Raw genomic sequence first — 15,375 nt, forward strand, 5'->3', positions numbered from 1 at the left:
TCATCCAAGGCCAAACGGGATTGAAGCAACACCGAGAGAGCTGACACCTGTACCTTCAAGGAGCTGAGTTTCAGGCCCAACTGCAAACCCCTTTGAAGGAAGGACAAAACTCGAGGGATGACACAGTCCATGAAGGAAGAATCAGCCGAGGGGACGGCGGTTTCCCTGCACCAGGTCCAGTAGTTACGCCAAACTCTGTGATAGGCCTTGGAAGAAGTAGCCTTGCGGGACTTCAACATGGTGATGATAACATCTTCCGCTATCCCCTTTCGTCTCCAGATGGCGGCCTCAACAGCCATCCCGTCAAAGCGAAGAGGCCCGGATTGTGATGAGCAATGGGGCCTTGAAGAAGCAGGTCGGTCCGCGGAGCCAGCCGCAGAGGTTGTGCGACGGACATCTCCTGAAGATCCGAGAACCAAGTTCTCCGGGGCCAAAAAGGGGCTATCACGATCGCGGTGACGTGAGACTGCCTGATCTTTTTTAGCACCCGAGGAAGCATGGGAAGAGGAGGGAAGACGTAGGCGAGGTCGAAGTGCCAGGTCTGTGTCATGGCATCTATGCCCACTGCCAGAGGATCGCGTGAGCGAGCGAAGAAGTTGGGCACCTTGCGATTGACTCTGGACGCCATTAAATCGATCTCGGGAACCCCCCAATGACGGACGATCTCCGCAAATGTTTCCGGGTGAAGCTCCCACTCTCCTGAATCTAGGAGGTGCCGACTGAGAAAATCGGCCCTGGTGTTGTCCACTCCCGGGATGTGAATGGCGGAAAGCCTTACGGAACTGGCCTCCGCCCAGAGTAGAATCTGTTGCACTTCTGCCAAGGCGGCCTTGCTGCGGGTTCCACCCTGTCTGTTGATGTATGCGACGGTTGTGGAATTGTCGCTCTGCACCCGAACAGCCTTGGCCTGGAGGATGTGTGACCAGTGTCGGAGAGAGAGTTTTACCGCCCTTAGCTCCAGTATGTTGATGGAGAGTTTGGACTCCTCGGGAGACCATAGACCTTGTGCGGACCGACTGTCCCACGTTGCTCCCCAGCCCTGAAGGCTGGCATCCGTGGTTATCACTAGCCAATCCGGAGTCGCCCAGGACTGTCCCTCTGACAGGCTGGATGGTCTGAGCCACCAAAGGAGAGACTCCCGTGTCGAGCTGAGAAGTGAGATTCTCTGCGATAAGGGTCCCCCTTTCCATGTGGTCAGAATGTTGGATTGAAGCGGACGAAGATGCAATTGTGCGAAGGGGACCGCTTCGATCGAAGAAACCATGAGTCCTAGAACCTTCATAAGTAGATGAATGGTGGGCCTGGCGGTCCGAAGTAAGAGTTGCACTTGAGTTCGGATCTTCTCCTGTTTCTCCGAGGGGAGACTCACTCTCTGCGTACGAGTGTTGAACTCGAGACCCAGAAAGGTCATCCTGTGACTGGGAATGAGATTGGACTTCTTCCAATTGATGGTCCATCCGAAGTCCTGTAGTAGAGAAACGGCCTTCTGAAGATCCTGTTCGCTCTTGTCCTTCGTCCTGGCCTTCAGGAGCAGATCGTCCAAGTAAGGCGTCACCGATATGCCCTGGAGACGTAGGGCTGCTGCGGACACCGCCATGAGCTTGGTGAAGACCCTGGGGGCTGATGAAAGACCGAAGGGGAGCGCCACAAATTGGTAATGTCGATTCTTGAAGGCGAACCGCAGGAACCGGTGATGAGGTGGCCAAATTGGGACGTGGAGGTAGGCATCCTTGATGTCCAAGGACATCATCCACTGATCTTGTTCCATCCCCCGTATCACAGAGCGAAGGGTTTCCATTTTGAATTTGACCGATCTGATGAATTTGTTGAGAAACTTGAGATCCAACACCGGTCGGAAGGAGCCGTCCCGTTTGGGAACCAGAAACAAATTGGAGTAGAACCCTGAGAATTTCTCTGGAGGAGGCACTGGGATGATTACTCCACTTTGCTCCATCTTGTGGACACAGTCCAGGAAGGCTAGAGCCTTGGCCGAATTGGTAGGAAGTCTGGACATGAGGAACTTCCGAGGAGGGAGAGAAGAGAAATCCAGATGATAACCCTCTGATATGATCTCGTTTACCCAGGCATCGGAGGAATGCTGGAGCCAGACCTCCCGGAATTGCAGTAGTCTGCCCCTTAAGGACTGCCGCGATTCCGGAGGGGGTGCCCCGTCAGCCTGAGGCAGACTTGTCGGCAGAAGTCTTGTTGTGGAATTTGTTAGTCTTCCATGAAGGACGTCCCTTGTCTGCTTGTTTGGAGCGAAAATTGGAGCGTCTGGGAGGACTGTATCTTCTAGAAAATCGGGTAGATTGACCCCGAAAAAATCTGGACCGGCGGGGCTGTGTGGAAGGCTTGTTCTTAGACTGAGGAAGAAAGGTGCTCTTGCCCCCTGTGGCCTGAGAAATGATTTTTTCAAGTTCCTCACCAAACAGTCGTTGTCCCTTGAAGGGGAGCGAAGTAAGGGATTTCTTAGAGCTAGAGTCGGCTGCCCAATTCTTAAGCCACAGGGTTCGACGGGCCGCTACAGCTAGAGCTGAGGTACGCGCTGTGATCTGTGCGGTATCGAGGGTGGCGTCTGACAGATAGGCGGATGCCTCTGCTATAGAACGCACGGATTCGATAAGGTCGGCCCTGGGAACGCCGTCCTGAATATCGGAGAAGAGAGATTCAGCCCATGCCTGGATGGCTCTGGCCACCCAGGCTGACGCTAGAACAGGGCGAAGGGTCGACCCTGCGGAAGAGTAGACCGCTTTAAGGAAACCCTCAAGACGTCTGTCAGATGGATCCTTAAAGGCTGCCGCGTCGGTAACGGGTAACGTCGTGGATTTAGACAGTCTGGAAACCGGGGCGTCCACAGTCGGAGGCATTGACCACCTGTCCACCAGATCCCTAGTAAAGGGATAGGACTTCGAAAATTTCCGAGAAGCCTGAAATTTCCGTTCAGGGAAATTCCACTCGTCTTGAACAATGTTGATAAGTTGTTCATGGGAAGGAAAACAGAGAGAAGACTTGTGTTGTCTCTTGAACAGGCTGGACGTCTGAGACTGTTGTTCTGAGGAAGGAGAGACCTTAAGGACCTCAATGACCCCTTGAATAATACGGTCAATGTCATGCTGAACATCGCGGCCCGCGGTCTCCTCACTGTCCTCCCCTGCTTCCGAAGAAACTTCGGAAGGGAGAAGTTCACCTTCGGAATGAGAGGATTCCCCTCCTGAAGCAGAGTCCTCAGACGGGGTCTGGACACTAGAGTGCCCCTTAGACTTCTCTGATCTCTTGCGCTTGCCGCTGGATTTGTGGTCCAGTTTGGCAAGAGCTTTACCCAGAGTATCTGCAATGGAAGGGAGATTCTGCAAAGAAGCTAAGGACTGGGAAAGCTGAAGCGCCCAAAGAGGGGCTGGAGGTTCCGTAGAGGGTCCAGGAGAGGGATCTGGAAGAGAAACCTCTGGATTGGGGGACCCAGAAGGGGCCGCCGGGGAAGTGTTGCCACTAAGATCAGGATTGGCAACCGTGGCAGAAGCGGAAGACAACCCCTTTTTGCAAGATTTGCAGAGGGGCTCCCCTTGACCTCCTTGGATTTTGGTCTGGCATTTTTTGCAGGCTAAATAGGTAATCTGTGCTGCTGCTTTTGCTGGTGCTCTCCCCCCAGCCCTTGGGAAAAGTCCCCCTGACTTACCCTCTGCCATTGAAGCAGTGTCTGTGGTACCTGCTGAATGGTTGTAGAAATTCTGCTTTGAGTCAGAAAAAACAAGGGCTGCAATGCGCTATAATCTGGTAACCGAAGGGTTAACCTATGCGCGTCCTGTAGGGAGAGCTAGTCCGCTGCGCTGTGGTCCCCCTGAAGAATCCTCCCTGAAGTGCTCTGATGCGAGGAGTAGGCAGCGTGAGAGGAGTCGGAGGAAGTCGGAGGAAGTTAACGCCTCCTAAAAAGCGCGCCTAGCCATGCGTTCCACCCAGAGCGCAAAAAAACAAAATGGCGCCGGAACGCATGGGGCTGGAACGCATGGCGCTGGAACGCACGGCGCGTCTCTCTTTTTCACCGCACCACGAGGCAGGCATGGTGCGCCTTAGAATGAAAATAGCGGTGGAAACCGCAGGGAGCAGTGCAAACAGAGGGGAGGTATAGAGAAGGCGTCTGTCAAGCAAGACAGAGTTCCTGATAAGGGGGAGGAGAGCCAGCATAGAGAAACCCATTAGACAGAAGGGTCATACTCACATTTTTAGCCGCACCGGTTAGGCCCTCTGCTCTCCCATCACGGAATGCAGGAATGCCTGGAAGACAAGTCGGTATAGCTTAAGCTAGATAGTGACTCCGGTGGGCATCCCACGTAGGAGGCACACCACAAAGGATACAGGTAACCCTGTTCCTGATGAACACCTCATTTGCCAGTATCCTGGCAAAATAATTCTTGAGATGAATTTGTCCATCCTCCTTGGAAGCAGGACACTTAAAAACTGGATGGTTTATTACTAGGTTGGGTTAAGCCATGGTCTTGGCACGCCCCTTTCTTTTTTATTCTAAGTGTCCTGCCTCCTAGAGGGTGGAGCTTAACCCCATCTGTCCCTGTGTCCCCCTTGAGACGACAGAGAAAGTAAAAATAAATGAGGGTAAATTCAAAAATACGTGGTTACTTTATTTCGAAAAGTTTGATTCTAAAAATAAAGAGCAGATTGTCAAGTTCCTCCAGATCTAATTTTGCGTATGAGTCTAGAAATAATAATTAATCTTTATTTATTTGTCTTGTTTTTTATTCCTGCACATCCATTGGGTATACCTATAATGTTTAATAATATTATTTTTTATTTTCTGATTTCTTTTTCATTTTCCTATAATTTTTGGTGTCATATAAGTCAATGGTTATTAGGGATGCACCGAATCCACTAATTTAGATTTGGATTTGAACCCCTGAATCCTTCATGAAAGATTTGGCCAAATACTGAATCCGACTTTTCATACGGAAATTAGGGGTGGGAAGGGGAAAACATTTTTTAACTTCCTTGTGTCGTGGCAAAAAGTCTTGCGATTTCCCTCCCCTTCCCTAATTTGCATATTCAAGTTCGGATTCAGTTCGGATTCAGTTCGGATTCAGTTCGGATTCAGTTCGGATTCAGTTCGGCCGGGCAGATGGATTCATCCAAATCCTGGTTTTGGCGCATCCCTACTGGTTATTGATACTGAATGTTATATCCACCACCTAAACTTTCATGTCTTATTGTTGTAAAAATTCAATAAAAGGTTTGAAATAAGAAGAAAAAAAAAAAAAAAGAAGAACCAGGTACAGCTTAGGTTTTAATCATCTTATAATTAGCCAAGCAGTACAGTTATAAATACATTGCTCTGATCCCATCTGTTTAAATTAATATTAACATGTATTTTTAAAGTGCCAACATATTGCGAAAATCAGTGGAAGAAGAAGCGTATGTATACGTAATGCTGGAAAATGACCTCCCATAAGTTCTAAACAGACAGAAAGTCAGTGAGGTGGTGACAGCTGGGTTTTCTGTAGATTTTTGGAGAGGTAGCAGAGAATATTTTTCTGTGTTCCTATAGAATCAGTCTCCAGAGCAGCGGCGGAACTACCAGGGGAGCAGGGGGTGCAAGCGGGCCAGGGCCCACACCCCCTCAGGGCCCCCCGGCAGCTCACGCTCCACTGAAAAAAAACGGCCAAATGCAGCCGAACGGAGGGGGCGGGGCCGGCTGCGCGTCACTCGCCAGGGCCCGCCCCCCTCTAGTGACGCTACTGCTCCAGAGTCAACGTTTGTAAACTCTGATGCAGACTGTGGCCAGTGCACCAGATGGAACAGCAGGTGGCGCTGCTGTTTTAAATCGAAAACTAGAAAAAAAAATTGTAAATGACAAAAGTGCTCAGAAGAGCATTGGAGTATTGATTCTGCATTGATTTGTTTCAAGGGTTAATCATTCCTTTAATAGGAAACCGAAATAATCCAAAAGGGTTATGTGCCACATTTGTCCTAATAGCTATGGTTTCCCCCCAGTCATTATCAGAGAAACTGACCGAGCAAGAGATGCAGTTTAAACGGCTGGGCCAGGAACAGCTGGACGGCTTCACGCTGGACATTAACACGGCCTATTCCCGACTGAAGGGCATTGAACAAGCTGTTGAGGGTAAGTCTCATTATGAACAATATACATTCAGAGTGGAGCTTGGGCCGACAAACTGACAGACTGAAGCCTTGTTACAGTAAGGGCCCGAATGTTACATATGGAATTGTGTTGATATATTTATTGTGTTACATATGGAATTGTGTTGATATATTTCAGGGCATGCGGCTGCTGAGGAAGAAGCCAGGAAAGCCCATCATTTGTGGCTGTCGGTGGAAGCCCTGAAATTCACCATGAAGACGGCAGCTGGCGACAGCCCCACGGAACCACTTGAAACTGCCGTCCAGGGCATCCGATGCAGCTGTTCCAACAATGAATTCACAGAAGCCTTGACTGCGGCTATTCCCCAAGAATCCTTGCACCGGGGCGTGTACAGCGAGGAGTCCCTGAGAGCGCGCTTCAGCTCCGTCCGTAAATTAGCCCGCAAGGTTGCCTTGATCGATGAAACCAGACACAGTTTGTACCAGTATTTTCTATCCTACTTGCAGTCCCTTCTTGTTTTCGAGCCTAAGGAGCTGAAACCACCAACTGAACTCAGCCCCGAAGATCTTGACACCTTCAAATTACTCTCTTACGCCTCTTACTGCGTGGAACGCGGAGATCTAGAATTGGCGGCTAAATTTATCAATCAGCTAAAAGGCGAGCCCAGAAGGGTGGTCCACGATTGGCTGAATGAAGCCCGGCTAACGCTGGAAACAAAACAAGTCATAGACATCCTGGCGGCCTATGCCAGTGCCGTGGGCTTGGGCACAACGCAAGTACAGTAATGGACATGGAAGAAAATGAAGAAATTTAAACGTTTTTTTGTTGCAGTGTTGAAATCCATTATCCCGGCACCTATATAAATAACCTCTTAAGTTCCCAGTTGTTAATTATTTACCCAAACAATCAAACAAGTACCATTTTGTTGCACTCCGCTACCGGCTACCCAAAAGTGGCTTGTTATCATGTCCGCTAAACCCTTTGTTATCGATCCTTAGGTTTTAAGTTTCCAGGTTTCACTGATCCAACCCGAATGATACCATCTACTGCTGTCAAGCTTGGTGCACACAAATAAACAGAAATAAAGACAAAACAATATATTTTTGCCTTTATTAATCAATTGGATCTTGTTTGTGTTTATCTGCTTCGTTTGCCACATTGGAATATTTCCCTCCTTGTTTCAGTAGAATTCAGACATTCCATTCAGCCTTGTGCCAGATTCTATTCTCTCAGTGGTTGCAGGTTGGCAACAGAGGGAAGTGGTTCCCAAACGGGGTGCCTGCTCCGCATCTTTCCCTCTGCTGCCTTTATTCATTGTCCTGGGAAGGTGCTGGGTCTCTGACTTCAAGAAACACGCTGCAGCACAAGGGCGTTGGCCCGAAACATTGCCTAGTTTATTGGCACAATAAACCACTTTCACAGGATTCGGAGTGCTGCAGTGTGCGTTCGCAGGGGGACCAGCAGCTTCAACCCTTTGCTACAAGCAGGGCCGGCCTTAGACCTATTGGACCAATTGGGCCCAATAGGGCCCCGCACCTCTGGGGTCCCCGCACCACAGATATTTCCCTCAGCACATGATGCTGCCTGGCCTGCCCCCAACTTTGTCCAGCCCATCCCCCAAATCCATAGGTCCAGCCCACCCCCAACTCTGATAAGCCAGCCTATCCCCCAACTCCATAGGTCTAGCCTGCCCCCAACTCTCATAGGCCCAGCTTTCCTCCAACCTTGATAGGCCCTGCCTGCCCCCAATCCAACCAAGCCTGCTCCCAAGCTGAATCGGCCCAGCCCCAAACTAATTGGCCCAGTCCACTCTCCTATTTCCTCGCTCTCTCTCTTACCCTGTGTGCCCCTATTATGTGCCCCTATTTCATCCCTCTCACTCTCTTACCTTGTCTGCCCCATTCCTTTCTATTTTGTGCCTGTATGCCCTTATTTTCCTAAATACTTGGTGTGTCAGTAGCCAGCAACACTTTGTCTAGGGGCCCCGCCAACATGGTCCCAATTGGACCTGAGGAAGGGGTTGACCCCGAAAGCTTGTGCCAACACTGCTGAATAAATGTCCTAAAAGGCAAAATCATATGTTTGGTGTGCTTCCTCCCTATGGGAATCGTTCCCAATTGGACCCCACATTTGATAGGATCCGCCCTGGCTACAAGTGGTGAGTTAGTGGAGCATCTACAAAGTCGGGGAAACAGCCGCTCCAGACTCACCCCTTACGAATGTCCTCTTCCCATCCGTTCCACACTAGGTCCAGGTGCTCAGCCACAAGCCTATGATTAAGGGAATACTTCCCGAAATGCAACTGGAGCTGTGGATCCACCGCATGTTGCAAAAAATGCTCTTGTTTTATCCGGAGTGCCGCCTAAATCTATATTGTAACTGTTATAGTTGAGCATCGCCTGCATTTGATTGGGTCTTTAACAGCACCGAGCTCTGTCATTGGCCAGTTTCATACCTTCCTTATGCTTGCAGCTTGGGTGACCAAAAACAAATGAGCGCATGCATCTGCTTCCTAAGAATTCCGCTTCCTAAATCAGGCAAATCCGTAGAATATCTTGCAGGAGACTAAAGGTAGATTTTTTTTTTAAACACTATTAAAGAAATGAGGGATTTCTCAGCCAGTGCTCCGTTACATAAAAAAAGCAGAGGTTTCACATAAAACAGGAAATTGTTTATACATACCGTAATTTCTGTTTCCTGGTCACTTCCATGGCAGCATTCACCCATGGGTTAATTCCCCCCTGCAGGCCAGCGGACAGGACCTCCCCCTACAATTTAAAAGTTCCACCTGTTCCTCCCTTCCCTCGTCTTCGTAATAAAGCTGTCCCCTATACCGGGTGGGAACTCCCCGGTGAATGCTGCCATGGAAGTGACCAGGAAACAGAAATTACGGTATGTATAAACAATTTCCTGTTTTCCCATAGTCACCCATGGTCAGCATTCACCCATGGGAAATCCCCAAGCTTAAACAGAGGGCGGGACACATATATATATTTAACAGAACTTTTAATTAGTAGAATGCACTACAGACTGTAAAACTTTCCTCCCAAATTTAGCTTCTTGGGAGGACAAAACATCCAGTTTGTAATGTCTAACAAATGTATTTAAAGATGACCATCTTGCCGACTTGCAGATGCTTTCTGGCGACTCTCTGGCTTGTGCCGCCCAGGAACTCGCCAACGCCCTGGTAGAGTGAGCCTTCAACCCTTTTGGGACACTCCTTCCTGCCACATTATATGCCTTAGCAATGGCCGCTACAATCCAGGAGCTAATTGTTCTCTTTGTAGGAGCTTGACCCTTCCTGTAACCATTCGGAATTATGAACAAATGTTCTGATTTTCTCCATTCCTTTGTTCTCTCCAGGTATATTTTTATGGCTCTTACTAAATCCAACGTATGCCAATTTCTTTCCTCTGTAGATGTAGGAACAGGAAAAAATGCAGGCAAGATGACCTCCAGATCCATATGGAATCTAGATATTACCTTCGGCAGGAATCCAAATGCAGGCCTCAACACAACTCTGTCTTCAAATATAATTGTGTTTGGCTCAGAAGCCGCCAGAGCTGCTATTTCTCCAACTCTGCAGGCTGATGTTACGGCCACCAGGAGAATCACTTTCAATGTCATATTCCACGCTGATGTTTCTTCCAAAGGCTCAAACGGAGCCTCAGTCAAGACCTTCAGGACTAAAGGCAGATCCCACGGTGGAAGACAATTTCTTTTCATAGGTCTAACTCTCACAAGGGCGTTAAAGAATCTTCTTACCAGCGATTCTTCTGCCCAATTCTTACCAGTCATTGCTGAAATTGCCGACACTTGTCCTCTCAATGTACTGCACTGCAATTTCATTTCATATCCTGAAAACAAAAATTCTACCACCACTGCCGGTGATGGTGACAACGGATTCTCCTCTTTCTTTGAAACAAAATCCGCAAACCTTTCCCACACTCTGTAGTATTGCTGGGAAGTGCTTTTCTTTCTTGACTTCAATAATAGGTTTATAACTTCATCTTTCAGAAGCAACTCTTTCAATGTTTCCCTCTCAATCGCCAAGCCATCAGACAGAGATGACTGCTTCCCTGAAACTGAATGGAGTTCTGTGACAGCCAGCCTGGGAAGCTCTGAATCCGCATCGGCTCTTCTATGGCCAGTCTCTGAAGCAGGGGAAACCATGGCCTCCTGGGCCAGAAAGGGATGATTGCAATGGCTTCTGCCTTGTCTTTCTTTATCTTCTTCAACACTCTCCATACCAAAGGACATGGAGGAAACACATAAATTAGGCCCTCCGACCAACTCTGTCTTAAGCCGTCCACTGCCTCTGCCTCCTTGCAGGGGAACCTTGAAAAAAATCGCTGACACTTCGTGTTCTGTCGGGACGCCATTACATCTATGGATGGATGACCCCATCTCTTCACCAACTTCTCGAAGATGTTCTGGTGTAGACTCCACTCTCCTTGGTCTAACACTGCTCGACTGAGGAAATCTGCTTTCCAATTCTCTTTGCCTGGAAGATGTATTGCAGTTAATCCTCCTAGCCAATTTTCTGCCCACTGGAACAGTGGTTCTACTTCTTTCAGCAGAGCCCCGCTTCTGGTGCCCCCTTGCTTCACTATATAGGCAACCGCCGTTGTATTGTCCGTCATTATTTTTACCTGCTTGTCCTTCAACAGGTGAGAAAAATGCATGAGAGCTTCTCGGATTGCTCTGAGCTCCAAAATATTTGATGGCACATTTTCTCCTATCCATGTGCCCTGTACCACTCTCTCTTCCATGTGGGCTCCCCATCCCACACTTGAGGCATCGGTGGTTAATACCACCCAGTCTGGTTCTTCTAGAGGAACTCCTCTCGCCAGATTCTCGTACTTGCACCACCATATTAGGGTCTTCTTGACCTCCTGTGGTACCGCCAGTCTCCTTTGTAAATGCAGATGGGGCTGGTTTACCTTCCTTAGAAGAAAGAACTGCAAGGGCCTTAAATGCCACTTCGCCCATTTCACAATCTGTATAGTTGCTGACATAACTCCCAACACCTTCAGGCAATCGTGCACAGTCACTGTTTTCCTTTTCCTGAAGTCTTTTATCAGATCGATTACTTTCCTTTGTCTGTCTAGTGGCAGACTGACCAGATCTCGATCTGTTTGAAATAAAGCCCCTAGATACTGTAGGGTCTGAGTGGGAACAAAGTTGCTTTTTTCCTGGTTTATTACCCAACCATGGATCTGCAAAAATTCCTTTACTCTGGAAGTTTGCACTTCGGCCTCTGCCCTCGAGTTTGCCACTACCAGAATGTCGTCGAGATAATGGTACACCGCCACACCTTCCTTCCTTAACTCGGCGATGAGTGTGACCACTACTTTTGTGAATACTCTTGGTGACTGGGCTAGGCCAAATGGCAGACATCTGAACTGCACATGTGTGTCTTCTATTGCAAATCTCAGATATTTTCTGTGCACCTGAGCTATGGGCACGTGAAAATAAGCATCTTTTAGATCTATGCTCGTCAGCCAGTCCCCAATTGAGACTACTTGCATTATGGATGTTAAGGATTCCATCTTGAACTTCCTTGTTTGCAGGAACTTGTTTAGATTCCTCATATCCAGCACCGGCCTCATTGCACCTGATGCCTTCTTTATTAGAAATAGTTTTGAATAAAACCCCGTGTGTCTTTCTTGAGGCATCACTGTTTCTATTGCTCCTGACATGAATAACTGACTCAAATAATCTTGAGCTACTTTTCTGTTTGAATCTGTTCCTTTGATCTTCGACTCTATGAAGAAGTCTTTTTTGGGTACTGTCTTGAATTCCAGGAGAAATCCTGATTCGATTACCCCTTGTACCCAAACATCTTGAATCGTTGTGGCCCAGACCTGCGAGAAATTGGCCAACCTGCCACCCACCATGGCCTGGACCTTGCCACCTTCATTGTTGGTTGGAAGTTGATGGGGTAGAAGAGAAAAACCCCGATCTCTTAGCTGCCCCTCTGTAACTTGGACGTCCTGATCGCCAAGACGTCTGCCTGGAATACTCTCTGCCCGGCTTATACTGTCTGGAAGTCTTGAAGGACTTGTCTTTAGCTTTGCCATAATTTGAGTCAAAACGTGCCTTCTTGGGCTGATTTTCCTGCGGAAGGAACACACTCTTGCCTCCCGACACCTTCTTTATAATCGCATCAAGTTTCTCCCCAAACAGCATTTCTCCCTCAAAAGGCAACTGGCATAAATTAGCTTTTGAAGCTGTATCCGCTGCCCAGGATTTTAGCCACAGAGCTCTTCTGGCTGCTACTGATAATGCCATAGATCTTGCCGAGAAATGCACCATGTCCAGTGATGCTTCCGATATAAATTCTGTTGCCATTCTGCAATCGGACAACATCTCCAACAACTTTGGCCTCTTGACATTAGCTGATATTGCTTCTCCAAGATCCGCCAACCATACCTTTAATGCCCTTGACACCGATGTCAGCGCCACCGCCGGTTTACAGGCTGCTCCGGCAGCCCCAAAGGCTTTTCTTAGATTAAACTCCATCTTCTTCTCCATCGGCTCTCTAAAGACCGCTGCATCATCAACTGGAAGTGTAGTCTTCTTTGCAAGCCTCACCACAGCTGCATCCACCTTAGGCGGAGACTCCCAAGTCTTAGAATCTTGTTCATCAAAGGGGTACTTCTTATTGAATTTCCCTGCGGTTTGAGCCCTTTTTTCCGTCTTTTTCCATTCTGTTGCAATTATCTCTTTAATCGATGAATGCACTGGAAAATGTACTGATCTTTTCTTTGAAGATGGAAAAAGTCTGTCTGCAGTCGACAATTTTGTAGCTTCCGTAGGAAATGTCAAAGTCTGCCTCACTGCCTTAATCAATGGGTCAATAATCGCTAAATCAAATGTCGATTCTTCCTCCGATTCTATTTCCCCTTCTTCTGACCCTGCCTGCGACAGGATGTCTGAATCAGCCGACAGTTCCTCTTCCGAAATATCCGACAAAAATTCTCCTTGTCTATGATGATGTCTTTGTCTCTTTCTGGAGCTTGACACTTCTTGGAATCCCTGTATCACCGCCTGTTTTATTACAGACGCTAGGGAATCTGCAAACAACTGGTTTTCTTGTGACAACGAAGTTCCAGGTTCTTGTTGCTTTTCTGCTGAAGCTGTCTTCTCCGGAGACTTGTCTTTTTTTGCATCTGTGGCAGGAAGGCTGCATATAAATAACAAATTGTTAGAATCTGAGCCTTACCCCTGCTGAATCTCTCTGATTTATACATCACCTTTTCCCTTTAGGATGAGAGGTTTTCCCCGTACCAGGTTCCATAGGTAACTAGTCAAGAGAGAGTAAACAAACAATCAGCGCTTTCACTTAATCATGCAGAAAAAAGGAGCTTAGCTGATCTGCCACACATACCTGTTCTGCGTGCCTAATGCTCAGTCAAAATGATGGCAATCTGGCACAAACAGGAAATGCATACCTCTTTAAATAACTGAGGCTGCCCTCTGCATAATCCATTTCATCATAGGTAATAGCCATACCTGTATAACCCATGCTCAATACAGGTAAAAACGCTAACTTTCTTGGCGCCCATTCAGCGTCCTCACCATCCCTTGCAGACGCGCATTTCTGCCCTCTACCAAGATGGCCGCTCGAGCACTTCCGCCATGACGTCACTTCCGCCGCACTCAGCCGCACCGCGATCCGACGGCTGTGTACGCATCCTTGGCGTCTTTTCTCCTGAGGGCTGCGGACTTCTCCTAACCCGCGCTGCGGGAGGATCAGCCACCTAAGCTGCCAAATAGCAACGCTCCCTCCACATCCCCCTGACCCGCAGAACGGGAGGAGAGACATGGGCACGTAAGTAAGCCTCTGCTAACCCCCAAGGGGGGAGCTTTCAAGGCCCTCACCTTCCATCCTGAGATTCCACGTTCTCCCAGAACTAAACTCCTATCCCTGGCCCGGACAGGACAAAATAGACGAGGGAAGGGAGGAACAGGTGGAACTTTTAAATTGTAGGGGGAGGTCCTGTCCGCTGGCCTGCAGGGGGGAATTAACCCATGGGTGAATGCTGACCATGGGTGACTATGGGAAATACCCTACAATTTGTCATATGGAGCCACAAGTCTACGTGACCATATTATCCCTCCAAGCTCCATATTTATACATTCCTATAAGACTGATGTATTTATGGAGGAACACGACCAATTCCGTTCCCTGTCCCTTACCCACAGCAGCGCAACTGAGAAGAATAAGCATTGCCTCCATTTGTAGAATATTCTAGTGAGTAAGAACATGCCAAAGGAAATAAATCAGGTTGATACCATTGAGTGAGCGGGGGTGGATGACAAACTACAAGAAGAGCCAACACAAACTTCTTAGGGTTGTTGTTTAACTTGAAGACAAAGTACCAGAGGACACACAATAGTCTAAGAATAAAGGGCAACATCTAGAAACCATCCCGAGAGATTCCATGTGTCAATTCCATGGAGTTGCTTTTGGAGATACTGGAATAGAAACTCTACAATTTATTTCAGACCTGCAGATATTCCGTAAAGCAGGGGTTCCCAACCATTTTACCTGTGAGCAATATTCAGATATAAAGGGATTTGGAAATCATCACAAACCTAAAAAGTTCCTGGGTGGCGCAAAGTTCTATTTGCCATTTGGTAGCTCCTATTTGGACTGGCAGATAAGAGACTATGGGGCAAATTCACTAAACGCCGAAGCGCCTAACGCTAGCGTGAATTCACTAGCGTTGGGCGTTTTCGTTAATTCGCCGATTCACTAACGAACGCTGGCGTAAATTCGCTAGTGCTACTTCGCACCCTTACGCCTGGCGAATTTGCGCAACGAACGTAACTACGCAAATTCACTAACGCGCGAATGATTCTGAACGCTACTTTTACGCCAGACTTCCTTCGCCACCTCAGACCAGGTGAAGTGCAATAGAGTAGATAGGGATTGCTTCAAAAAAAAAAAGTAAAAAAATTTTCTAAGTCCCAAAAAACGCTGGCGTTTAATTTTTTATGGGTGATAGGCTGAAAAAGATCGAATTTTTTTTGGGGCTCCCCTCCTTCCCCCCTACATTTCCTAACTCATGGCACCTTAACTATACAGTGGGCACATGTGTAGGGCAAAATAACAATTTTATTTGCTGTTTTGAAGGTTTCCCAGGCATTTGTAGTGCTGCTACATATTCCTCCATTGTAACTTCAATTTGGCGCCGTATGCAAATTAACCAGCTAGCTTAACTTCGCTTTGCTTGGCGAATTAACGTCAGCGCAACTTTGCA

General features: G+C 47.9%; 1 protein-coding gene across 2 annotated transcripts in view; it reads left to right on the top strand.

The window, feature by feature from the left end:
- immt.L (inner membrane protein, mitochondrial L homeolog) overlaps positions 1-7,228 on the top strand; it is a 33,435-nt gene extending 26,207 nt beyond the window's left edge. For both annotated transcript variants that reach the window (XM_018227814.2, XM_018227823.2), the window contains 2 exons: positions 5,995-6,124; positions 6,281-7,228. In XM_018227814.2, coding sequence (XP_018083303.1) covers positions 5,995-6,124; positions 6,281-6,888 — 738 coding nt within the window. In that variant the 3' untranslated portion in view covers positions 6,889-7,228. The remainder of the gene's footprint in view (positions 1-5,994; positions 6,125-6,280) is intronic.
- Positions 7,229-15,375: the final 8,147 nt, after the last annotated feature.

This window comes from Xenopus laevis, chromosome 1L (assembly GCF_017654675.1).
Source record: "Xenopus laevis strain J_2021 chromosome 1L, Xenopus_laevis_v10.1, whole genome shotgun sequence".
NCBI lineage: Eukaryota > Metazoa > Chordata > Amphibia > Anura > Pipidae > Xenopus > Xenopus laevis.